The 26,882-nt window shown below is 39.5% G+C and overlaps 1 protein-coding gene across 1 annotated transcript; it reads right to left on the bottom strand.

Moving 5' to 3' along the window:
- Nucleotides 1–25,146: 25,146 nt before the first annotated feature.
- Nucleotides 25,147–26,012, bottom strand: LOC109793093 (albumin-1). Its single transcript, XM_020352559.2, has 2 exons — nt 25,859–26,012; nt 25,147–25,760 (listed from the first exon to the last, which is right to left on the bottom strand). The coding sequence occupies exons 1-2, from the start codon at nt 25,908–25,910 to the stop codon at nt 25,429–25,431; spliced, it is 384 nt and encodes a 127-aa protein (XP_020208148.2). The 5' UTR covers nt 25,911–26,012; the 3' UTR covers nt 25,147–25,428.
- Between the last annotated feature and the right edge of the window lie 870 nt (nt 26,013–26,882).

Here is a 26,882-nt window from a genome sequence, read left to right as displayed (position 1 = left end):
TCCCCAATGATAACTATATTAGAGAAATTTGATGAAATATTCCCAATCATCTTATCATAGAACAGTGCTCTTAAAGTATCAATGAACAGGGCTACCGTTTCTCTATCAGACAAAGGGGGTTCCACTTGTGCTGCCACTTCTCTCCACCTTTGAGCATATTCCTTAAATGTCTCACCATCCTTTTTAGACATGCTGTGTAGTTCAAATCTATCTGGAACCATGTCAATATTATATTTGTATTGTTTAAGGAAAGCATCAGCTAAATCCTTCCAGGAGCGGATATAGGCCCGTTCAAGATGCATATACCAATTCAAAGCTGCCATAGTTAAAGAATCCTGAAACAATGAATAAGTAACTTATCATTGCGAGCATATGCTGCCATCTTTATGCAATACATGGTCATGTGATTCTTTAGACAACTTGTTCCTTTATATTTATCAAATTCAGGTACTTTAAACTTTGGGGGGAACTTTATATCTGGAACCAAACAAAGATCGACAGCTTCACCGATATCATAATTACCTCCTTCCACAACCTTTAGCCTCTCTTCTAGCATTTGTAACTTCTCACTAGACTGAACATGCTCCATTCCATAGGTTGGTTGATATCCCCTAGAAGTTTGACGAGGATTCCCTTGGTTGATAAAATTAGAATTTTGGGGTTGGTAGGGAACTTGATGTTTATAAGAGGTGACATTCATGGGTGAAACCTCAGGTTGAGCAGGTTGCATTTGTGTAGGTGGCTGATTCACCAATGGTTGGTGCTTATCCGGAGGATCCATGATTGTTGGAAGTGTGTAGTTGGGCGGAAGACCATATGGTGGCCATTGGACCTCTAGAGGATCAACTTGTTGACTGGATTTGTTAAGATGTAGAGTTAATGGTTGTGCTGGGGTTGGGGTAAAGCCAGGTGGATACGCAAGAGAAGTTGAAGATTCTCCTCTAGCTACTAGAGGGGTCCCTTCAACATTTTTCACTTTTATAGACTGCAACATCTCTAGAATTTGGGTCATTTGTTCCTTCAATTGATTGATATCATTTCTCAGTTCTTCGTTGCGTTCCTCCATCTCATCCATGATCCTGGCCTGAGAACGTGTTCTATAACGATGCCGAGGAAACACTTTGTTTTTTTGCTTTATTACTTTCTGAATACAAAGTCAATTTTACGAGTATAAAAGAAAAGGAAGAAGAAACAAATTTGGAAAAGATTGATTTTGTATTCAAATTGAAGAGTGACTTCCCACATCTCAACGTTAGAGGCAAAAATGGTTGACACTTATTTCAAGGGAGCATTCACTCCTCAATGGATAAGGTCATCTTACTAGCAATGCAGCATTACAAACCACATTTTCAAACAAGGATAAATCATCTCAAGATCAAAAATGTGATTAACAATCACTCAAGGGAGAATTCTCTCCTCAACAAATGATGTCTAAAACAAGTTATATATCAAGTCAAATGTGCTATTGTTTTGGAAGATCTTACCTACCCTTTGGAGATCAATTTTTAGCACATTTATCCTGATACTCTTGCTTAACCCTGATGCATTGCTAGTATGATTTTGAATCTCCCCCATATTGAATACTATCAATTGTTTTAAAGTGTTAATGAATGAGACAAAGACTTAGTTAAATGAAAAAAACATGCAACCTAATATGCCCCTAATATGCATGTATGCATGGCCTTCCATCATTTTTATCTTTTATTTGTTTATTAATAAATTTTATTTTTGGCAAGAAAAGCAACCTAATTACAAAAATGATATTGGATATAAATGTATGATGCATGAATGTATTAACATGTTTTTTTTTGTTAGTATGAACATATATAAAAGAGGGATAGAGAGTAGTGCAATGTGACCTATTACGGTAAACCTAGGGTAGGAAATTTCTAAGGTTAACACCCTACTTTGGAAGGTCATTAAGTCCGCCTATTAGTGCATTGGTTTGTGGGTGGATCTAAAAACTCCTCAAGATTTATTGGTGCCCAGGTTGCCCTTATCATATAAATAAGGACCTAGCGCATGAATTAATCACAAGTAGGGAACATGCCCTCTCAATATGATTAACCCATGCTACTAGTAACAACCTGAGCAGTGACTCAACAACGGTCAAGTGAGCATCAAGCCCCTCAATAATAGTCATCAAGCCACCTTCTCTTCTTAGGTTCGCACAGGCTCGGGTATAGAGCCCAAAGTGTATGAGGTACAACTGTTAGTGAGAGTGTAGGGTAACAAACAGACATGCAAATAAAATAAATAAAACTCTAATTTCAGCTTAAATCCAAACAAAACATGCGTAGCAAAAAAAACAACAAAATAAATAAATAAAACAAAGATAAAATAAAATAAAAGGAAAGGAAAAAAATTAATATTTATAAAGTCATAATTTTGCACAATTAATTTAATAAGGCTTGACTCTCAAACGTCCCCAGTGGAGTTGCCATCTGTCGTAACCGGGATCATGAAGGGATGACGCTAACATTTTTTTCAATGGAGCCGCCACCAATATTTTATTTTAAGGGAAAAACATTGGAGAACCCTTTAACAAATTATTTTTAAAATCAAAGTTGGGTTCGGGAGTCAATTACTTGTAGGGAAGGTATTAGCACCCTATGACGCCTGTAAAAACAGTACCTTTAATTAATTGCACAAAATTATATAAATTTATAAATATTTAATTTACTCCTTAGAAATGTATATATGTATATTTTTTTTAATGTGAGATGCCCTTTTTTGTATTTTTATTAGAAAATTATAGGGATTTGGGTTAGCAAATGGCTAATCAATAAACCCTTCCAATAACATGAAAGATAGAATTGTTATTCAATCAATGTTATTGATTTTTATTTATTGATACTAAATTATGCTTAAAGCTTAGGACAATGAATAATTATTCTATTAACTTTTATGATTTACATGATATTAAAGGGTAGAAGTGCTCCTCAATTAATATCATTAACCATAAAAATAAGTATACATGAAGAAAAATTATGTTTACATTTTTTATCTAAAGAAATAGATTTTGCATAAGGATTCAAGTTAGCAAATGGCTAATCAATAAATCCCTCCAATAACGTTAAAAATAGAAGTGCTACTTAATTAAAGTTATTGGTTGCAACATATCTATTTTTTTTAAAAAGAAATTTTGTACAGGAGAGTTTAAGCTAGCAAATGACTAGTCATTAAACCCCTAGAACCAAATAATGTTAGAGATAAAAATGTTATTCAATTAACATTATTATTTGTTGTATAATAAATACTTTTCAAACAATTATTTTAAAGACAACAAATCATATTCACTATGTACAAGTAATTATTAAATAATAAAAATAAAATAAATAAAATAAATAAATAAATAAAAAGAAAAGAAATGATACCAAATGAGATGCTTGAACTTGTTGAGTCTTCGAATATAACGATCTATTAGGCACTTTTTGACGACCTAACACACTACAATATTCCTCACAAAATCTCAGGAAATACAGAGGAGAGAGAAAGAGAAATTTCGAGCTCTAAAGAGTCTTGGATGAAATTTTCTGGCAAAAATTGTGCCCGAGTCGTCTATTTATAGACGTCAGAAGTTGCCAGAACGGCCCGTTCCAAAATCGGAATGGCCAGTTCTGAAAATGGACGTTATGTGTTAATTTTGTTACTGGAACAGGTTGTTCTAATTTTAGAACGACCCGTTCCAACGATGAGTTTAACACATAACTAGCTACTCTAGAACAACCGTTCCAAATGAAGATTTTTAGGCCTTTTAAATAACTTAGAACGGTCCGTTCTATTTTGGGAACGACCCGTTCCAAGCATAGGTTTTAGCCTTTTTTAGGAGCTTGGAATGGCCCGTTCCAGTTTAGGAACGGCCCGTTCCAAAAATAGGGTTTTAGGCCCTTTTAGGAGCCTGGAATGGCCCGTTCTAAATTGAGAACGACCAGTTCCGGTTTGCAACAGTCCATTCCTGGGTCCTTAAACCAGCTTGTTTGGGCTTCAAACTTCCTTATTGTCATATGGTATTGACTCCATACTTTGGGAGCTCTTCCTCTTCATAGTAGACGTCCATTTCATTGTTATTGTGGATTCGGATTGTACTATCCGTACTGTAAAGCCGGGCTCCGACCTCGGTACCACAGCACGAGCTGACCTCGAGCACGCACTGCGCGACATCAGCTTGGCACTTAAATAGATCATAACCGATCTCAGGAAATCTCGGTCCAGACGAGATCCTCTATTTAATCAGATCACCACTAATCTCGGGCCCAAGGCCCAACGCAAACCTAATTCACGCTAAGGTACGTGCATTATTTATAGGTGATTCATACTCATACAAACCCTAACTTTAGCATCGAAGTCTCTTTCGCAGGTACCACCCCCATCTTGGAAGCATCAACGTACCAGCGAAGGAGGCTCGCTGACCTTACTTGGCAGATCATCTCTACAACAGATCTCCGGTAAGAACATTTGGCGCCCACCGTGGGGCCGATCAAGAAAGCTCTTATCGTCCACGCTTATGGTTTGCACCAGAAGCCATAGCAAACGCGCAACAAACGACCCAGATCATCCATCTACCATGGATAACGAAGCAGCATTGAGGAGGTTGATTGATCAGGTCGAACAGATGCGGCAACAACACGACGCCGATCTGCAGAACATGCGTGCCAAGCACGAAACTGACCTAGCTGCAATGCGGACCGCTAATGAGGCTGACCTAGCGGCGCTAAGCACGGAAAACGAACGGATTCGTGGTCAACTCCCTCGGTGACACACTGATCATCCCCCTCATACGAGCAACCACAATGAGGAAGAGAAGCACTCAGTCTCTCAACCCCGGACCACGAGTAGGGCACCGACTCAACGACCTGCCACGCATCGGTCTCATGCACCAACGCACAAGTCGGCCCATGAAGTCAGCAAGGCCCCTACTCATGTCGCAGGGGATCAGGCAACCTTCCGCCGCCACCCTTTTGTGGATGGCATCATGGAGACACCGCTCCCTCACGGGTGGAAGCCTCTCCACCTCGATTGCTATGATGGCACGACGGACCCAAATGAGCACATCGACCTGTATACGACATAGGTAAACCTCTACACTAATAATGATGCTATCTTGTGTAGGGTTTTTCTGACCTCGCTCAAGGGGGTCGCGCTCAACTGGTACACCCAACTGCCTACCGAGTCCATCGATAGCTTCGGCACCCTAGTTAGAAGGTTCACAGTGCAGTACGCGACGAGCCGACCTCACTATGTCACTTCAGCCGCCCTGGCCAGTCTCAGGCAAAACGACGACGAACCACTCCGGGTGTTCATGGAACGATTTTCCGCCACCTCGGTTAAGATCAAAAATCTGAACCCCGATGTCGCCCTGCATGCCATGCTCATGGCACTCAAGCCCGGGCCATTCGTCGACAGCCTATGTCGTGAGTCTCCTTGCGACATGGACGAGCTCCGCGCTCGCGCTGCGGGCTACATCTAGATGGAGGAACACTCTGCTTTCCGTGACCAAGTTCGTGGAAAAGGACCAGCGAAGACAGAGCAGGGTCACAAGGATAAGGTCAAAGTCAACAATGACAACCAGTTCAAGAAATCAGCCAGAGAAAATAGAGGGGGAAGATACGACTTCTATACTCCCCTGAACACACCCCGAGTACATGTCCTGGAGGAAGCCAGTAACAACAACTTGCTCACCTTGCCACCGCCAAATCACACCCCCAACAGTGCTGACAAGTCCAAACACTGCCGGTACCACAGGAATCACGGTCACACCACTGAGGAGTGCTGCACACTCCGAGACCGTATTGAAGAACTCATTTAGGTAGGTCACCTTGGCCAATACGTCCAGCGACAGCAGGGTCACCGAGGAGGCTATGGCAGACGAGGACGAGGCAGAGGTCGTGGTTCGGGAGCTCGCACGGACCAACCCTCAGGCTCCCAACAAAATGCCGGCGGCGTAGTGCAAGCCGAGATAAGCTAGGAGACAGGGTCAGCTCCCTTACGGGGAGTAATCAACACAATCGCAGGAGGTTTCGCTGGGGGAGGCGCCAGCAGCTCAGCCCAGAAGAGGCACCTGCGGAATATCAATTGCGTCCACTCTACCACCTCGGCCTCGCACCAGAGCTCACCGCCGATCTCTTTCTCTGACGAGGACTATGCTGGTGTCAGCCCTAACCAAGATGACCCCATGGTCATCATCGTGGAAGTAGCCAACTGGGAGGTTCAGAAGACACTTATAGACCAAGGAAGTTTGGCCGACGTCCTGTATTGGCCAACATTCCTCAGGTTAGACGTCCCTCACTCTCTCATCCAACCTCACACAGAGCCCCTAGTCGGTTTTGCAGGAGAACGGGTGCACACCCGAGGATACGTAGACCTGCTGACCACCTTCGGAACTTCCTCGGATACAAGGAGAATCATGGTTCGATACCTCCTTGTTGAGGCCAACACCTCCTATAACATCATCATTGGGAGGCCGACATTGAATTAGCTCGGAGCAGTGGTGTCTACTCCACACCTCACCATGAAGTTCCCAGGAAGTGACGGTAAAATCATCTCCATCAAAGCAAATCAGAAGACGGCTCGACAGTGCTAAACCGAGAGTCTGAAGATCGCCTCATCCAGCAAGCAAAGCAAGAAGGATTCCCCCACCGTGGCTCACATCACCCACGTGGAGACCACTGACCTCGGCTCGAGGACCGATCCCCGTAATGAAGGACGAAGTCCCACCAGCGAGCCCGGAGACAAGGCGTAAGAAGCACGTGCTCTCCGACTGCAAGAACATGGCGAAAAAACCAATACCGCGAACTCGGAACGCTGCGAACTCGGCTGAGAGGGTTTTTAACGAGGCACGCTTACATAATCAATAAAAATGACTCATTCTGTTCAATTTATATTTTTAGTCCTGTATCATTTCACGCCCACAAAAGCCCGAGGTCGAGTACAAACCTCGGCATAACCCAGTCATTGTCGAGTTGGAACCTCTACGAGAATTACTCAACAAAAGCCAGAGGTCGAGTACGAACCTCGGCATAACCAAATCAAGGTCGAGTTCGAACCTTTACGAGAATTACCCAAGCCCGAGGTCGAGTACGAACCTCGGCATAACCCAGTCATTGTCGAGTTCGAACCTCTACGAGAATTACTCAACAAAAGCTAGAGGTCGAGTACGAACCTCAGCATAACCAAATCAAGGTCGAGTTCGAACCTCTACGAGAATTACTCAACAAAAGCCCGAGGTCGAGTACGAACCTCGGCATAACCAAATCAAGGTCAAGTTCGAACCTTTACGAGAATTACCCAAGCTCGAGGTCGAGTACGAACCTCGGCATAACCCAGTCATTGTCGAGTTCGAACCTCTACGAGAATTACTCAACAAAAGCCAGAGGTCGAGTACGAACCTCGGCATAACCAAATCAAGGTCGAGTTTGAACCTCTACGAGAATTACTCAACAAAAGCCCAAGGTCGAGTACAAACCTCGGCATAACCAAATCAAGGTCGAGTTCGAACCTTTACGAGAATTACCCAAGCCCGAGGTCGAGTACGAACCTCGGCATAACCCAGTCATTGTCGAGTTCGAACCTTTACGAGAATTACTCAAAAAAAGCCCGTGGTCGAGTACGAGCCTCGGCATAACCAAATCAAGGTCGAGTTCGAACCTTTACGAGAAATACTCAAAGTCCGAAGTCGAGTACGAGCCTCGGCATAACCAAATCAAGGTCGAGTTCGAACCTTTACGAGAAATACTCAAATCTCGAAATCGAGTACGAACAACAGACATCGAACACGTGTCTCACAACGCAAACAGCAAAAACCAAGTCCAAAGCGCAAAGGCAAAAGAAAGCGCAAACGCAAAAAGACAAAGAAAAATATATATATACAAGCAATATTTTAGAGTTCTACACTTGAATTCCAAACAGAAAAATAAAAAAGAAAAACATTAACTAAGCTACGACAAAACTGGCCTACGCAGAGGCATTCTCACTGGAGCTGCCCTCGAGGTCGTCCTCCTTTACCAGCTTCCCAAAGCGGACTACTTTCTCCACGTGCATGGCAGAGAAGTCGAACCCCAGGGCAAGAAGCCTTGCCTGGCGAGCTGCCTTGAGGAAACCCCGCTTGTGTTCAACTACGATAGCTCGTTCGGTTTCCTCCAGCTTCTTCTCCAACACCGCCCTCTCCGCCTCCTGCCTCGCCAGCTCCACTTTCAAGGCGGCGACCTCCTCCTCTTTGCCGCCAATCACGACCTCGTCGCAGAGGTGCCTCTCGGCCGCCATCACCAGTTCACTCTTCAGGGAGGTTACTTCATCCTCCAAGGAGCGAACCCGACCACGAGAAGACGTCACCTCATCTTCAAGGAAGCGCACCCGACTTCGAGACGAGGCGGCAAGCCCTTGCAGCTCGCCCACCTGGGAGGCGTAGTTCTCGTTCGAGCGCAGAGCAATCTCCAGCGACTTCTGCACCCTCGCAAGATCCCCCCTCGCAGCTCGCAGCTCGGCACTAAGGACCTTGTTCTCCTCCACAAGAACCTTGTTCTCCCCCTTCAGGACTTTGTTCTCATCCGTTAGGGGTTGAACTCGGCCCCTCAGTCTAGCCAGGTCCTCCTGCTGCTTGGACCACTTATGCTTCCAGTGGCCTACAATGGCCATAGCCCTCTATAGAAGGACCTGAGCAGCGTCAAAGCTATCCACGGAACCGACCTCGTCTATCAGCCCCTGGTCTTCAGAGCTCAGCGAGCCTTGAGGGAAGAACTTCTCGGCAGTCACCCCCGCGCTCCACAACGAGTCCATGTCAGCCGAGGCACTCACATGGTCCAATCGCACCTTTGAAAGGCCCTTCCCAAAGCGGTGAGCTAGATATTGACTCTAGGAAGCCCCCTACGACGAACAGGACGGCGGCGCCGAAGCTGCAGGTGTAGACACGGGGACCTCAAGATTCGACCCTTTGCCACAAGCCTCGACAGAGGCAGAAGCCGGCGCCCCCTACTCGGCGACGGGAGAATCAACGACAGGAACCTCCGACCTCGGGGGCACTTGAGCCTCGGCAGCATCCCCCGCCTGAAGAAAATAACCTCAAGTCAAAACGCAGAAAAATAACATAAAGATAGAACCAAGGCCAGGAAAGGCAAAGCATTTACCACGGTGGCCTGGGAGACCTGCTCAGCAACCTGGGCCCCCACCCCGACAGCTATCCTTGCCTACAAAGAACGACTTCACTTCAACAAACCAAGCAAAATCAACATAGAAGGAAAATTAAAGAAAATAAGACACTTACCTCGGTAGAGGGAGCGACTTGCTCAACAGCCGGGGTCGCCACCTTGGCAGCCTGAACAACAGGTTCAGCGACCCGAACCACCTCCTCAGTGGCCACTTGAGGAGCCTCCTTGGGCAGCGGACTCTCGGTAAGGTCCACCGCACCAGCATCGGCAGCCTTGGAGGTCACCTCCTCGGCGTCGGGAGGGGCAGAGGTCTCCCCGACCTCCTTCTCTCCCCTCTTTCTTTTTCGGTTAATTCTCATGGGGGAAGCATCCTCCTCTTGAGGTTCGGGGACCTCGATCTCGGTAACGTGGTAGCGATGATTTAGCTCACGCCACAAGTTCTTCCCCATGATACCTACAGATAGGAAATAAAACACATCAACGAAGAAAAATTACACAAACTCCAACAAGTTACCGAAAGACAAAATACTCACTCTCCAAGCCCCTCTCCCTGTACGCCGAGTTCGCAAGCGACAGAATGAGCTTGCAATCCAGCGGACGAGGAAGCACTGCGAGGTTCTCGATGGCGGCTGCCTCCGAAGCCGTCAGCTTCAATTTGCCCACCCCATGAAACCTAGACGGACGAGGGCACCAATAGAAAGGGAATTTCGGCAGCCCGCCGAAGTAAAACGCCCCATCCTCCAAGGGGTCGACATTCACAAGAGCAACTCGGAAAAACTCTTGTTTGAAATTTTTGTATGACTGGGAGTAAAGATTAAACAAACCCCCATCCCTACTCCCACTCAGAGACAGTATGCCGTATGGCGGAACGCCTATCTTCAACTGGTAAAAATGAAGAAAGACGGGAAGGGACACCTCTATCCCTAAAACTGAACACAAGACTTGAAAAACCCTCAAAAAACCCCAACTATTGGGGTGCAACTGGCAAGGGGCCGAGTTGACAAAGTTCAAAAAATCACACTCGAACTGAGTAAAGGGAAGGCAGACACCTAAATCCCTAAAAAAATAGTGGTACATATAGAAATGGGGAAGGTCGGTAGACTTCCCCATGTACACGCCTTCACAGGCCTAACAAGGTTCAAGCCGGATCATCCGGGAAATGGAAGGGTCACAAACCCTACACGATCTTCAGATCCGATTAACCTCAAGAAAAGACCAGAAAACGCTTTGGACCCCCACCATCTCACACCTGACCCAATCGTAGCCAGGGATGCCCGGAACAAGGTCCTTGGGCAGATCCTTCTTTTCGGCAGTGGCTGCCCCAGCAACCGCCGCCTTGCCACGCGCCTTGCCCTTGATAGGCATGGAGGACCCAGCACCACTCCCCCCAGCCATAGAGAAAGCAAGAAAGACTCGAAGGAGAAAAGGTGGAGAAGAAAGAGAGAACAGAGGAAGTCGAAGTACCTGGTACCCCTTTCAACAAAAGAAAGAGCGATAAGGAGGGAGCAAAACCCAGTGGCCGGGAACGGCGACGGAAGTAGAAATGCGAAGATAAAAAACAAACAGAAGCAAGAAGGAAGGCGTGTGTGAGAAGGTGAAAGAGCAAAAATGAGTAAAGTGAAAGGGGAGGAGGCGCGAATGAGAGGAAAAGGGTTTTTCCAAAATCCAAACGGCCACAACACGTGTCAGCCAGGGGGGCACGACTGGCAACACATTTAAGGACCCCCATTATGATGAGCACCAATTATAATTACATAACCGTCACCATCTCTCACGCACCGCCTGCACGCTTTCAAGAAGTGACAGTTACGACACACGACACCTTGATAGGCCAGCACACGCGAAAGGTCACGTCCCCCCAACGAGCTCAGTCTCAACTCCTCGACCTATGGTCTTCGGAGCTTGGGGGGCTAGTGTACTATCCGTACTGTAAAGCCGGGCTCCGACCTCAGTACCACAGCACGAGCTGACCTCAGGCACACGTTGCGTGACGTCAGCTCGGCACTTAAATAGATCATAATCGATATCAGGAAATCTCGGTCCAGACGAGATCCTCTACTTAATCAGATCACCACTAATCTCGGGCCCAAGGCCCAACGCAACCCTAATTCACGCTAAGGTACGTGCATTATTTATAGGAGATTCATACTCATACAAACCCTAACTTTAGCATCGGAGTCTCTTTTGTAGGTACCACCCCCATCTTGGAGGCATCAACGTACCAGGGAAGGAGGCTCGCCGACCTTACTTGGCAGATCATCTCTACAGCAGATCTCCGGTAAGAACACGGATAAAATTGGTTATTCACATACCCTTGTTGTTAATTTACTATTTTACCCTTGTATTTTGGGTACTTTAGACATAGGATTTATTTGTATTTCCCATTTCACCCTTGTATTTTGAGGTATTTAAAAGTTAGGATTTATTTTTCTTTGTATTTCCTATTTTTCCCTTATATTATTGGGTATTTAGAATTTAGGGCTTCGAATCCTAGAGTACTGTAAGTGGGGCGTGAACATGAGAGGGTCTTTTGGGCTAAGTGGAGCATTGGCCCAAGTGGGAGGGCAGCTAGGTTGTGTATTCCTATCATGCACCTAATTATAGCTTAACTTAACCCAAAAAGATGCCATATTGACCTAAACATGTGCGACACATGTAGGGTTGCATTTGGGTCTCATTTATGGTGCATTTCCTTCTCATTTTGAGGTGGAAATAATCACCCAATAATGACCTAGCCATCACACATTTCTAGGGTTATGAAGGTCACTCCTAAAGGTGAGAACACTCACGGTGAAGATGAGGAGAATAGGTGGCCGAAATGACCAAGGGGACTAAGAAAAGAATATTAAGGCACAAATGCTCTCTTAATATCATAAATTCCAAAGTATTACAAGGTTGCTAGCCTAGGGTATTTATAGAAGGGAGGATGCATTTATGGTTACATTTGAGAGTGCTTAGCTGAAAAATGCAAGCCAAATGCACTTCAAATGAAATCTAAATTAACCCTAGATGCTACTTGGTGGCCAAGGATGGAATCTTTGGGTTTGGTTAAGCTACATCTAGGTACATGATAAGACCATGCAACCTAGGTGCCCTCCACTTGGGCCTAAACATTGCCAAGTCCAAAAATAAATCCAAGGCTACCAAAAAACACGTCTAGGCTTTATTTTCTCACCCTAATAAAATACCCTAGCTATAAAATAAAATCCTATAATCTAAGGCACCCGATAATACAAGGGTAAAATGGGAAATACAAGTAAAAATAAATCCTATAACTAAGACACCCCAAAATATAAGGGTAAAATAGGAAATACAAGATAAATAAATCCTATGTCTAAGGTACCCAAAATACAAGGGTAAAATAGGAAATTAAAGACAAGGGTAAAATAGGAATAAATCCTATACTAATAAAAAAATTTAGGAGCTAAGGCCCAAAAGTAGGCCCACTCCTCTTATGGTTTTTAAAACTAACCCATTCCTCTTGCCTCCTTCAATATATCACCTCTTGGTCTTCTTGGCCTTAGTGTGATTCCATCATTGCTTCATGAGTTGCTTCGTTTGTCTTCACTATTCATCCTAAAGGAGAAAGATTATCGTTGCTTCATTTAGTGTGAGTGTTAAATGCTTTTTAGTAAGGCATGTACCTCTTGTATGATCTAGTAGATTACTTATCTTCATTTCTCCCTAAAATGGGCATAATAGAAGTAGTGTCAACACATAGTAGTTAAAGTCAGTGTAGAACAGTTATTGTAAGGCCTTTTTCTTGCTTTTTCCATAATATCCTAGATTTTTCCTTTTGCTTCTAATGAATAATTTGAATTTTTATTCTTTAACAAATTTTAAGAGTTCCAACACATATTTTTTGTTCGATTCGTTAAGGTATAAATCATTTAATGAGATTTATTATTAGTTTCACTTAAAAGTATACGTTCAATGCATAATGAGATAAACTGTATACATCGTCTGATTCTCTTCATCTTATTGATGATATACATTTTACACTTCGTCTAATATAGAATATTTTGTAGATAATTTATTTTGCATAAAAAAAATCTTTTATTTGTTTTCATTAAAGTTTGAGGGATCTAAAATCGTTTTTTGACTTAACACATACAAACAACCTATCGATTCTTGAGTTTAGAGGCTTGACATGTGAAACTATCAAATGATATACTTATCATTAATAACAACAATCCAAATAGACAAGAATTTGAGGATATAGAATCGAAAAATATAACTCTACTATTATATAATATGGAGGCGAGGTAAGGACAAAGAGGTTTTTCTAATCAGTAATCACTTTTAAAGTCTGGATAGAACTCTCAGAGTTTCTAAATAGGAATAGGAACATACTGTTGAGCTTAGGGGAGCTGAAGACTTTAAGAGTTTTGATGATCACAACAACTTGGAGACAACAAGTGTACAACAACAACATTGAACACAAAAACAAAGTCAAGGAAGAGTCAAGAAAAATACCTTGAAGTATAGCTATGTAATAGAGCTTAGGAAGCAAATTGTTATGAATGAATTGTTATATTTGTGTCTGTGTGTGCTTTGTGCATTGAGCAAATCTTGTCTAGAATCAAGTAGGGAGTAGATGATGATAAGTTAAACATTGGAAAATTATTTTGAGACTTAAAATGAAGTTTTAAGAACTAACTCAAAAATAATCGATTATTGTTAAATATAATCGATTATTTCAGCAAGTGGGCTAAGTGGAATGCCTTGCTGTAATAATCGATTATTTGCCAAAATAATCGATTATTTCAGGAACAACTCTCTAGAATAATCGATTATCCAGCTAAATAATCGATTAAATTGTTCTTGATTGATTTCCAGAAATCTGAAGAACAAAATAATCGATTATTCTTTAAAATAATCGATTATCTGGGTTTGAATTTTTATAAATAGTTTGAACTCTTTTGAAACTTAATAACATTGAGTAAAAACTGATAATCAACTAGTAAAAACGTTTTAGAGAGTCTGTGTGACATCTTGGAGAGTTTTCTTTGTGAAATCCAAGAGAAAAACGTTTGTGAAAAGCTTGTAAGGAAATCATCATCATCATCATACTCTTGAAAGAGGAAGACAAAGATTTGTTCAAGAATTCCAGGTGAATTCGTTTCATTTTATTCTTTGTGAATCTTTGTGAAAAATCTTGAGAAGGGTTTCTCAAGTGGTGAAGTTTCTTGTAGTGGGTTCTACAAGGGTTACTTTCTTGGGGTCAAGAAAGTGGTTATCTTTTTGTAGTGAAGTATATGCATGTGTGTGTGCTTGTAAACCTTCTTGCTAAAATATAGTGGATCAAATCTTAATCAGGTGGTGATTAAGGACTGGATGTAGGTCACATGTGGAGTGGCTGAACCAGTATAAAAGACTTGTGCAATCTTCTTCAACCTTATCTCTTATTTTGTAATTTCTTGGTTGTGCTTTAAAGAAGATAAAACTTGATTAACATGTGTATGTGAATTTTGATGGTTTAAATCTATAATTGGATATTATATTTGAACCTCATTGTCTTGTAATCAAGTTGCACATTGCATTCATATCATTGTAACAAGTCTTTAAGAGTGCTTCATTTGAAAATTCTGTCATAGAAAAGTTTTGATTGAATTTAAGATCCAAAAACTCTGATAAATTTTTTAAAGGGTCATTGAATCCAATTCACCCCCCTCTTGGATTGGGCCATTCTTTTCTAACACATTCTTCTTTTTTTTTGTGGAATTTTAACTCACCCACATTCATTATTTTTGTAAAATTAAATTTTGTAACTCAACTGGATATTGTTTACACAATCCTGTTTTTTCATGGTCAGTATTATAACTGCTCACTTTATATTGGTCACTATATATTTGTTATTTTTTTAATTCTTATCTATTTGTAACAGCAACATCAACGTATGTAAAGTCTATAAATAACCAACAATGAGTCAGAAACCAAAGATCCGAAACACTTCTTTTATTATTGAAAGTAGTGATGCATCATAAGCTTTTATTTAGTTAAAGTAGAAGATCTTTATGAGTCGTATCCAAGCATCAGTAGAGGACCTTGTAGAGGTCATGACAATTTGAGCATCAGGACCACATGAGCCAAGGAGAGAAAAAAATACATAATGATCTTGACATTTTCTATGAGTGTGAGCAGGATTGATAGTGGTGTCAGTTCCTGTACTAACCATCGAAGAAGGACAAACGATATCTCTAATAACATATCCATAAAGATCATGGGGTTGATAGAGATAAGTGATTTGGGTGTGCCATATGTGATGATTATTGGAGTTTAAATTTGATAGGAAGAATGGCTATAGTAGAAATTTCCACAAGGAGGGTGGCGTTTGTAGAAGCCATCATAAGAAATTTGGGATCATAACAAGCTGTTAAACTATTGGCAAATCTGATACCATGTACATATATTCACACATATGCAAAATAATAGTTTTATGAATTGATTATCAATGCTTGTGATACATATCTTATATAATAGTGAGAAAGGTTATTTTTAACAACCATATCAAAAATTATTGGAATATAAATTGATGTTACAATAAAAGATAAGATTTGGTTAACAAATTAGCTAATTAATAAGATTTGATTAGCTGATTAACTTATCACGCCAACATATTTACTTCAATTACTTTCGCTTTAATTATTGCGCGCCCACACACACAAATACACACATATATGTATATATGAAAATCAATATCAAATATCAAAGTTCATTTATATTAACTTTATTATTATATATACTCAATTATTCAATGTGATACTTTCATTTTAGAAAACAATTAGAGATCGAAAAAATACACTCTTTATATATATATATATATATATATATATATATGTATGTATATATATATGTATGTGTGTATATATATATATAGTCAGATTTGGATGTTTATTTTTCTGAAGCATGAGAATTGTCTCTACTAGAGTTCTTCCTTGAACTATTTGATCTTATCAAGAATTCACTAAAATTTTGGTGGCGATCCTAAAGGCTTATCAAACATCTATTGTTTGTGGCGCATATCAGTTTCTTCCTCACTCATTTTCTGTTTCCGTATTATTTTTCCACATTGCTAATTTCCGAATCTATCCAAACTTTCTTATTTTCATATCTCTGATTTTACTAATCTTTTTTTAGTAATTTATATGTCTAAATTGCATTTTAGAATGTCATCTTTCATCTCGACGTGGAGTCATGCAATTTTGGAATTTGCAATGTGAGATACGATTGAATCGAACAGTATCATTAAGTTTGTGCACGGATTCACATCATTTGATAATCAAAGCAAGGTTGGTCATAATTTGTTCTTTCAATTTCCTGGTGTGTCATTTTATATAATATTAAAATACTTATAAATAAAGGACCCTTATATATTATATTGCCTACGACCTACAAAATGTCAAAACTGGCCCTATGTTAAAGATTCGATATCTTAAACATAAATTTTTTAAGATTGAACATTTTTGAATACTCCAAAAGTAGTCCAATAGTAAGTGACTTAATATGTTCAATAATAATTAATAATCGATAGAATATATTTTGATACTATAAAAGTAAAAAAGATGAAAAAAATAATGGAGAAGACTCATTGAATGAATAGCTATTGTATACAACTCAAAGTATATATATCTGACATCTCGTAACTATATAACTTGGAACTAAAAAATAACAAACCATAAAACAAGAAGAATCAACATAAACGTGACTCAAGTGTAGGAGCTAACTATCCTTGTGTATGGACACTTTCTTCATTTTTTAAACCTATAAATGACAACAACAGTCCTTCAATTTCCTTTCATTCTTCCCCAAATATACTTTGGAGTGAGGCAAGTACACCCTCACAACCTTTTTTGTTAACAACATTAATGATCCCTTTCAATTTAGCATAACGACCTTTCCTAGTAAAACCTCTCGACACTTCATGCAAATCCATCGTGACCTTCTCCAAAGTTTCAAACCACACTACACCAAGGATTGAATCCACACCTCATCAACCCAAAACATATGAATCATAGCTGACCTCTACTTCACCTATTTGCAAAAAAAACCCACAACATTTCCCCATTGTACTAACATGGTATCCATCTCCCAATCGAACTCCCACTTGTTGAGAAGGATCCATAGGCAAATTCATAGTAGAAACCAATGTTGGGGTAATTGTTGAAAACAGAACATGAAAAATAAATATGTATGACTAAACAAAATATAGAGATTCAAATTAGAAAATCTACAACATTATACATAATAAAAGGGACAAAAATTGATATAATATATTTAAATTATGAACTCAAATTTTCACATTTTGAAAGTATTTACAACAAGTACTTAAATACTAAAATTGACTAACTCTTGATTGAATAAAACAAACACCAAAATATATCTAAGCTAATAAATAAATATCACTTGCCTGCACAACTTATTTGTTTTAACAATAAGTAACATTTAACCAAACTTGCAAATAAAACATAAAATTACAAAGACTTTAAAATACTTAATTATTTCTTTTGAATAGCAAAAGAATTTTATTAATTTGGTACAAGGGTACCATAAACCCATTTAGAACAGAAGAAGAGATAAATAACTTAAATCAGAATTGTAATACCCTCCTTTCATTGAATGATGCTAATGTGGGAGGCCAAATAGCAACTAGAATAATATTCTACAATAAGGTGTTAATTGGTCTCGCATAAATATTAGCTACAGGGCATATATTCAGTCTCCAACACTCAAAAACTTGCACATATATTACAGCATCCTAGAGCCTATCATTTTCACATTCTACTCGTGCCAACAAGATGCTTCTCCACATTAATTTCCTCGTTTCCTTTCTCTTATCCACTTCCAATGACATAGTACATACACAATACTTTTGAGTGGCAAACCTCTGGTGTGCAGATGACCCTGCCACATCCCACCTTTATTCCTGAATGAGTCATCCATATAGGTGTCATCATCACATAGATATTTCTACACCAAGCTCATGCCGCCCCACTGTCCCAACATTACATACTTATATTTTAAATTACTGCTCCAAATTTAGGTTGTCACAATCCTTGAATAATCCCTTGAAGCCCCATTCTACAGCTTCCATGTGTCAGCCTTATGTAATTTTTCAATTTTGGCACGAGGTCCACTTCAACCATAAATCACAGTCCCACCCCGTACCTATACCTCTAAGAGGTTTTAATTGCTAGTACTACCTCATCAGGATCCATTATTTCTCTTCTATCATTTACCCCTTAAATGTTGACACCTACAATTCTTTTCTTCCTACATTCCTCCTATATTATTTCACAATAAGTATGTTTTTTGCACTCCAATTTCAATAAATAAGTAGGGAACAACTATCTGAGATACAAGCACCTAGATTGATGTGCCACTGTTGGTAGCTGTATTGAAACGACTTATCTAACCTTAACCACAGCCAAGTGAAGTACAGTATATCTTGATATATCTTGTCTACACTGACTTGTTGCCCTTTAAACCTACTATTATTTCTTGACTTCCAGATGTTCCATGTAATCGTGCACCATGCCACCTGCCACCTAATTCTTTCTCTGTTTGACATCCTAGAGAGAGGTTGTTGGAAGACATGTTGAAGTAATCCTTGTGGTAGCACTGTTGTTGCCGATATCCATCCATAGCATGCCTTCCATAATCCGTCTGCAAACATACAAGAGAACATTACATGTGATGACAACCCTCCTTGCATGGATTGAGTTAGGAGCATCAAAAAGGGAAGACCGGACTCCTTGGATCATGGAACTCAAGGTTTCTAGTCTTGGTGATGGAGATGGACGAATGGTGTTTATGGAGGCTAGGTGTTTGATGAAATGCTAAGGTGGTACTCTAGGGTTTTGGCTCACTTCATTGATGGATGAAGGCCACTCCTAAAGGTGAGAACACTCACGGTGAAGATGAGAAGGATAGTCGGCTGAAATGAACAAGGGGACTAAGGAAAGAATATTAAGACTCAAAGGCTCTCTTAATATCATAATTCCAAAGTATTTACAAGGAGGCTAGCCTAGGATATTTATAGAAGGGAGGATGCATTTAGGGTTACATTTGAGAGTGCATGGCCAAGTAATGCAATCCAAATGCACTTCAAATGAAACCTAAATTAACCCTAGATGCTACTTGGTGGCCAAGGATGAAATCTTTGGGTTTGGTTAAGCTATATCTAGGTACATGATAAGACCATGCAACCTAGGTGCCCTCCACTTGGACCTAAGCCTTGCCAAGTTCAAAAATAAATCTAATGCCACCAAAAAACATGTCTAGGCCTAGTTTCCAACCTTAATAAAATACCCTAGCTATAAAATAAAATCCTATAATCTAAGACACCCCATAATACAAGTGTAAAATGGGAAACCCCACATAGAGTGCACCTTGTGTTAACATCAACCAGGCTAATATTTCTTCTGCTTAAATTTTCTATCGTCGCTAGGCATTATGATGCATCTTCCAACAAAATAGTGCAACTTTCGGAGGGATATCCGACTTCCACAGTGTTTTGAAGAAGGGGTTGCTACTGTTTGGGGTATTTATGGTTTGTATTGCATTGTATGCTATTTTGACCGAATATCTGCCATCAATGCCATACAACCTGTACCGCCCACATTGGCACCAGGGCCCACCCTGGCGATGATGAGCTCGGACCACGCCAACTCGGATGGTCGGCCCATCTCTCTAATAGATATGATAAGCTGATAAGAAGGAGATCTTATCACAAAGATGCTTCTCCTCGGCCGCTCGCAACTTGGCCCTCAAAGCCTCGGTCTCCTCCTCCAATGACCGAATTCGCCCCTGAGCAGTCTCAACCTCCACCTTTGAAGCTTTGGCGACGTGCCGCTAGTCGCCAACTTGAACAGCATAAGCCTCATTGGCCTTCAAAGTGACCTCCAAAGACTTATGCATTTTTGGATAGTCCCTCCTGACAATCTAGAGCTCGCTTTGATCCCTCTACGCCTTCTCCAGGTCGCCCTGATGCCTTTGCCACCTACGCTTCCAATGGTCAACTATGACAATAGACCTCTGCATGAAGACCTCAATCGAATCCAAGCCCCCCACCGGACTGACTTTTTCAATCATCGCCTTGTTAGCCACAAAGGTTGGATCCTCCTTATAGAAGCCTTCGACGGTCAGGGAGAAACTCCATAGCAAAGTCACGTCGGGCGACATGCTCACATGATCCAACCTCGCTAGCGGATTATCCTTGTCAAACTGCTGATAAATACACCTCGACCTCGACACGGAGGACGAACCAGGGACAGGCAGAACAACGCTTGAGGGCGCCGCCATGACAACTCTAGAACCGAAACCTACCCCACAGACATCGGTGACAGTGGAAGTCGGCACCACCTGTAGCGAAAAACAAAATACTAAGTTAAACTCAAACTCATGGCGCGAGGTAAAAGATAGACAACAAAGGCAAAGATAAGATCAAAAACCTGTCGCTCCGGGGTAGCCTCCACCACAGGCTCCCTCAGGGGGGTCTCAGCTCGGGGACTGGAGGTCAAGTCAATGGTGTCAGTCGGCTTGGCGGCTTTCGAGGTTGCCTCATCCGCAACCAGGGACGACGAAACTTCCTCCCTCGCACGTTTCCTCTTGTGGCGAGGCTTCAAGGAGGCAACTTCCTCCTTACCGGGATCGGGCACCTCAAGCTCCTCGGTGTTGAACCTCGCCTTCAGTTCACGTCACTTACTTTTCCCCATCAGATATGCAAAAACAAAATGGAGATAATCAAAACGATAAACAAATAACTCAGCAAGAACACCCGGAAAAACAACCAAAATACTCACTCTCTAAACCCTTCTCTTTGTCTGTCAAATCGGCAAGGGTCAAGACAAGCTTGCAGTCCAACGACCGCGACAACTCCACTAAGTCGGTAATATCGTCTTTGTCGAAATCTGACAAATGGAGACAACTCGACCCATTGAACTTCAAAGGGCTCCTCTGCCAAAAGAAAGGGAACCTCGGCTCCCCCTCGTGATGAAAGACCTCATCACTCCTCGATTCGGTATTAACAGGTCGAACCCGAATAAACTCCTTTTTAAAGTTTTTATAAGACTGGGAGTATATTTGGAACAACCCCCCAGCCTGGCTCCCACTGAGCGACACCCAACCAAAAGGAGGCTCACCTAATTTAAGCTAATAAAAATGAAGAAAGACGGCCAAAGATGCCCTCATCCCTAAGGCCGAGCATAGCACTTGGAAACCGCGCAAAACCCCTTAACTATTGGGGTGCAATTGATAGGGGGCCACGTTGATAAATGAAAGGAAGTCACACTCAAACTCGGTGAATGGAAAACAAACACCGAGGTCCTTAAAAAGTACAAATACATATAGAAGAAGGGAGTGTTCGCTGTACCAGCCATATAGACACGCTCACTGGGCTGACAAGGTTCAACCCGGATAAGCTTAGATATGGACGACTTGCAAATCGGCAACAACTCCCACAAAGCGTCCACCTCGAGGAAAGACCTATACCTACTCTCGAACTCCCTAACGTCCCTCCTAACCCACTCATAGCCTGGAATGGAGATGGTGGGATGCGAATCCTTGGGGTTGTTTCCACCCTTTTCTTCTTTTCCTCACCCGCGGCGACCATTTCCCCGGCTGCCACCACCACATCCCCACGCGCTTTGGCCTTTCCTTTGGCCTTGACCGCCGCGGCTTTTGGGGGAGCGGAACCCTCACCACCCATCGTTCGAAAAAAATGGGGAGAGAAAGAGAGAGGAAGGGGAAATACCTGGTACTCCTAGAACGGAAACTCACAAACGACGACAACGAGCGAGGAAGACACCACCACAGAGAAACAAGAGCACGATGGAAGGAGATGACAGAACTAGGAAGAAGGGAAGCACAGAGACAAAGGGAAAGCTATGGGGAAATAAGGAGGGAACCTGAAATTTATTTCAAAAAAATGACAAGAGACAAGGGCATTAAATACAATGCCATAATGACAGGGTACACCCCATCATTATGAGACGTCACCCTTCATTATTATAGTCGCCTCCGTTCGTGAAACGAGGCGACACTTGAGTAACATGTGGCCCCAAACCCAACGGTAGAAATGAAGGGTCAGAGCCCTTCATCGACCTCAAAACAAACTCCTCGGCTACAAGGCCTCGGAGCTCGGGGGGCAAGTGTACCGCCCACATAGGCACCAGGGCCTACCCTGGCGATGATGAGCTCGGACCACGCCAACTCGGAAGGTCGACCCATCTCTCCAACAGATAAGATAAGCTGATAAGAAGGAGATCTTATCATATCCTAACCAACTCAATTATCAACAGAAGAAAAACCCTAATTATATCAAGGTACATGCACTATATATATGAGATCCATACATCCACAAAGACTAACTTAAGCATTTGAGTCTCTTTTGCAGGTACCACCCCCATCTTGGAGCAGCAGACGTACCACGCAGAGGAGGCTTACCGATCTCATTCAAAGATCGTCTTACCCACCAATGTCAGGTAAGAACACAACCATTTCCATGTATCAGGTTCCTGCCCTTGTGGGCCTTCGCTTTGTATCAACTGTTGAATCTCCCTTTCAAACCATGGTCTTTCCCATTTAAAATCCCAACTCCATACCTGTCCACTCCAACTTTCCATGTCACCCACAGTTTCATATTTTTGCTCCGAGTTTTGGAATAATCACGGGAACCTATCCTTCAAAGGTTGTTTTTTTTTTCTTTTTTCAATCCACTTATCTAACCAGAATTGTGCTCTATCACCTTGTCCAATATTCCATTCAAATCCGGAGTTAAACCAATGAAGTTGATCTACACCTCCACACATCTTCCCCAAGTCTTTTCACTATTGATGTTGTAGTTGGATATTCACCTTCTTGCAGATTTTTCCACCCACCACACATTAATGAAGTTAAACCCTAAAATACTTAATTATGATAATGAAAAACTACCAACATTAATGAAGTTATATATGGTTGACACTTGACACTACTATATATATTGATCCACGTACGACGTTAGTGACACACCCGCGAGAATTAGAACTAATCAGCAATTCTGAATTGGTAATGCCAAAATTCCATAACATTACACTTCACGTGTGGTTCAAATCATGTTCATTCTCCATTTTTGTGAGATTAAAATGAGGTTATTATGGTACTCATGTCACTACCATGCGAATTTTCCTGCAAAAAAATATTTATAGAATTTTTTTGTGAATTTTCCGACAAAAAAATATTCGCAGAAATTTTTTGCGAATTTTCCTGCAAAAAAATATTCGCAGAAATTATTTGCGAAAAATAATTTACAGATATTTCTTACAAATTTTGCTACAATTTTAATAATCATAGAAATTTTTTTCCATGGTAAAAATTTGCAGAAAATATTGTAAGAATTTTATTTTGTTTCTTGCAGATTTTCTTACAAAAATAAATTCACAAGTAATGTTTACTAAATGGTAGAAAAATTTTGCAGGTAACTTTTCCTGCGGATTTTCTTGCAAATTTTAATCCGCAGGAAAAATTAAAAAAAATATTTAAATTTATATGTTTAAGATTTTAAAAAAATTTCAAGTCCCATATCGATTGAAAATAAAAAAATTAAAGAGTATATAAGTTGGGGCAATACTTACCTTACAAGTTGATTTGTATGGTTGAGTGTTAGGCTTATAATCTACAATTTTAGAATTTAAAAGATTATGTATCACATGTTGGAGGCATGGAAACAAATGCTTCAAATGAATTCATTATGAGCATTTGAAAGTTGAAGAATTATTGATAGAATTTATAATAATTTCTTTAATTTTTTTCATAAAAAATATTCTTGCAGAATTTTTTGGGAAAAATTTCCAGGAAACTTTCCTGTGATTTTTTTTTGTAGGAAACTTTCCTGCAAATATTTTTTGCAAGAAACTTTCCTGCAAATTTTTTTCGCAGGAAATTTTAATATTCGCAAAAATATATTATCGACGAGGGTATTACCTACATATAAAATTTCGCAGAAAAATTTGTAAGAACAACATTTCCTGCGAATTTTTAGCGAATTTTTCATAAAAATTCGCAGAAAAAATCGTATGTAATAAGAGAAATTTTAATAGTGTGTAAATTAATATGTTTTCGTATGGTTAATTTTTGAAATCAATAAAAATGATTTAATTTGTGGATTTTTTTTTACTTTTATTTTTTTTCTCTACACTAAGTGATGTATTATTGATGAATAAATAATCTAAATAATTAACCTATTCTTTCTTCTCACCAAACAGTACTAGTCTAAGTATTCCAAATCATTTTGTAAAAATCAAAATAATTTTTTAAAAAATACAATAAAATTATATTTCTTGAAGTAGAGGAAGATTTTGTGAATATTTTACTCAATTTTTCTCAAAATTTACATACAAGAGTATGAAGAATCTTAATTTATCATGATTGATGATATATAAAAAAAATATCCTTAATAAATCCAAATATTTCATAATTTTAAGAGAATATATATATATTAAGAATTTTAAGAGAATTTTAAGAATATATATTTAAGAATTTTAAGAGAATATATATTTATATATAAAAAATATATATATTAAGAATTTTAAGAGAATATATATTTAAATTAAAAAAAGTAAATGTAATTAAATTATTCTAAAATACCAAATGTTCATGTCTTTAAAAAATAAAAAAACAAAAAAGCAGTTTCAAAACTTTTTAAATATATAAAGGTACAGTAGAAATCAAATAATTATCTCTATGTAACATTTTTTTTCTGTTGAATTTCAAATAAATATGAAAGTTATTTAGTTTATTAATATTTCAAATTAAATTTTATAACACAACTTCACCTTGTTTACGTAATCCTATTTTTTCATAAATTTGTTTTTGTCTTTGTATATGTATTAATTATAACCGCTGATTTTATATTGGTCACTATATATTTATTATTATTATTTTTAATTCTTATCTATTTGTAACAGCAACATCAACGTATGTGGAGTCTACAAATAACCAACGATGAGACGGAATCCAAAGATCTGGAACACTCCTTTAATTATTGAAAGTAGTGTTGGTATGTATTAATTATAACCGCTCATTTTATATTGGTCACTATATATTTGTCATTTTTTTTGAATTCTTATCTATTTGTAACAACAATATAAACGTACATGGAGTCTACAAATAACCAACGATGAGTTGGAAACCAAAGATCTGGAAGACTCCTTTTATTATTGAAAGTAGTGATGCATCATAAGCTTTTATTTAGTTAAAATAGTAGATGCATCATGCATGGTTACATTCATTTGGCATACCCATGTTACTTGGCGATTGCCCTTGGCATTGCCAGGAAACCTTTTAGTGCTTCAGAATCAGAGTCAAAACACCAACCATAATCCATATAGTTATTGGGATAACGAGCACAAAAGTTTCCACTTCCTTTCTTCTTGCATTCATTGTGAGATTGACATAAGTTGGGGTGTTCGACTATCATCTTTGTAACCGATGCAAGTCCACTTGGATATGTGCAGTAACCAACAAATAGTCCAACGGGGATACAACGACAATCCGTCGAGCCACATGGTGGAACCTCAAACGGTGAACAAGCACCCGAACAATCCACTGCTTCTATCTTTTTCATCGAGAATATTACTAAATATCATATGCCAAAGTTAGAAGAAAAAATAATTTTGGGAGTGTGTATATATAGAAGAAGAAGAACTCATGATATTGAAACGCTATATATATACCTGAAGTGGCAAGAAAGAAGAGAGCCAAAGGAGCAAGCCTAACATAAGCCATTGCTTGATTTAGTATTTCCAAAGATGTTTCCTGTGTTGGTTCCTTCTCTCATGCAGCAATTTATAGACACTGTTTATTGCATGTTTTTCTGCAATAAGAGCAACAGGTTCAAAATAATTTGTCCTACGTTTCACGTGAACCGTTAAACTCTAGTCATGCGATTCTCATCCAATACCTACTGACTCCTATAATAATATTAATTTTATTTGCAGTAGTATTATTTATGATGATGTATAAATTATGAGTTAATTATCCGTACATTATTAGTGTAAAGTTTTTTTACATTGACAACTAATCATATCTTCTAATAGTGCTATGTCAGTTATTCATTTAATGAAATAAAAATAAAATAAAATAATTTAAATGATATGATTGGGTACCAGTGTAAAAAATTTAAACTAACAGTGTATGAATGATTAACTCATAAACTATAGTTCTAATATATATATATATGAGGAGGTTATAATTATACCGGTGTAACTTTTATTAAGTATTACACCGCTTAATAACTTAATATTAATTATTAATTTTGTAAATCCAACTGTTAAATTGAAAATTTATATCTCTTAAATTATATATACAAAATTTTATATTAATCCAAGATGATTTGATACTTTACTTTTGTAAAACAAAATTGATGTAATATATTCATTTCAAAATACACTAAAATATGAATACTTTAATTATTTTCAACTTGTTCAATTTTAACAAAATTTAATATACACATATAAAGTGATATAAACTTTCAATCTAACAATTAGTGTTAGATTTAATATTAAAAGGAATATTCGATATTAGTATAAATATTTTACGTTACATGTATCCAAACATGTACGTTGTGGTGTTGGTGTAAAGGCTTGCATGTAAGCCACCTGGCATTCAATTATGACAATGATGTGCGTTGAGTTTTCAAGAGAGGCTTAAAAGATGTTGATGTATGACAAACTTCCACTTGTATCTCTCGCACTGCAT

This window comes from Cajanus cajan, chromosome 8 (assembly GCF_000230855.2).
Source record: "Cajanus cajan strain Asha chromosome 8, NIPB_CcT2T_4, whole genome shotgun sequence".
NCBI classification, from domain to species: Eukaryota; Viridiplantae; Streptophyta; class Magnoliopsida; order Fabales; family Fabaceae; genus Cajanus; species Cajanus cajan.
Note: the sequence above shows the minus strand (reverse complement) of the source record. Positions and strands in the feature narration are given on the sequence as shown.

Bases quoted from the DNA above. Each gene is read 5' to 3' on its own strand.
- LOC109793093 (XM_020352559.2), bottom strand. From the start codon at position 25,910: ATGGCTTATGTTAGGCTTGCTCCTTTGGCTCTCTTCTTTCTTGCCACT. The intron at 25,761-25,858 runs GTATATATATAG...TATGATATTTAG, and splicing joins CTTCTTTCTTGCCACTTCAG to TAATATTCTCGATGAAAAAG.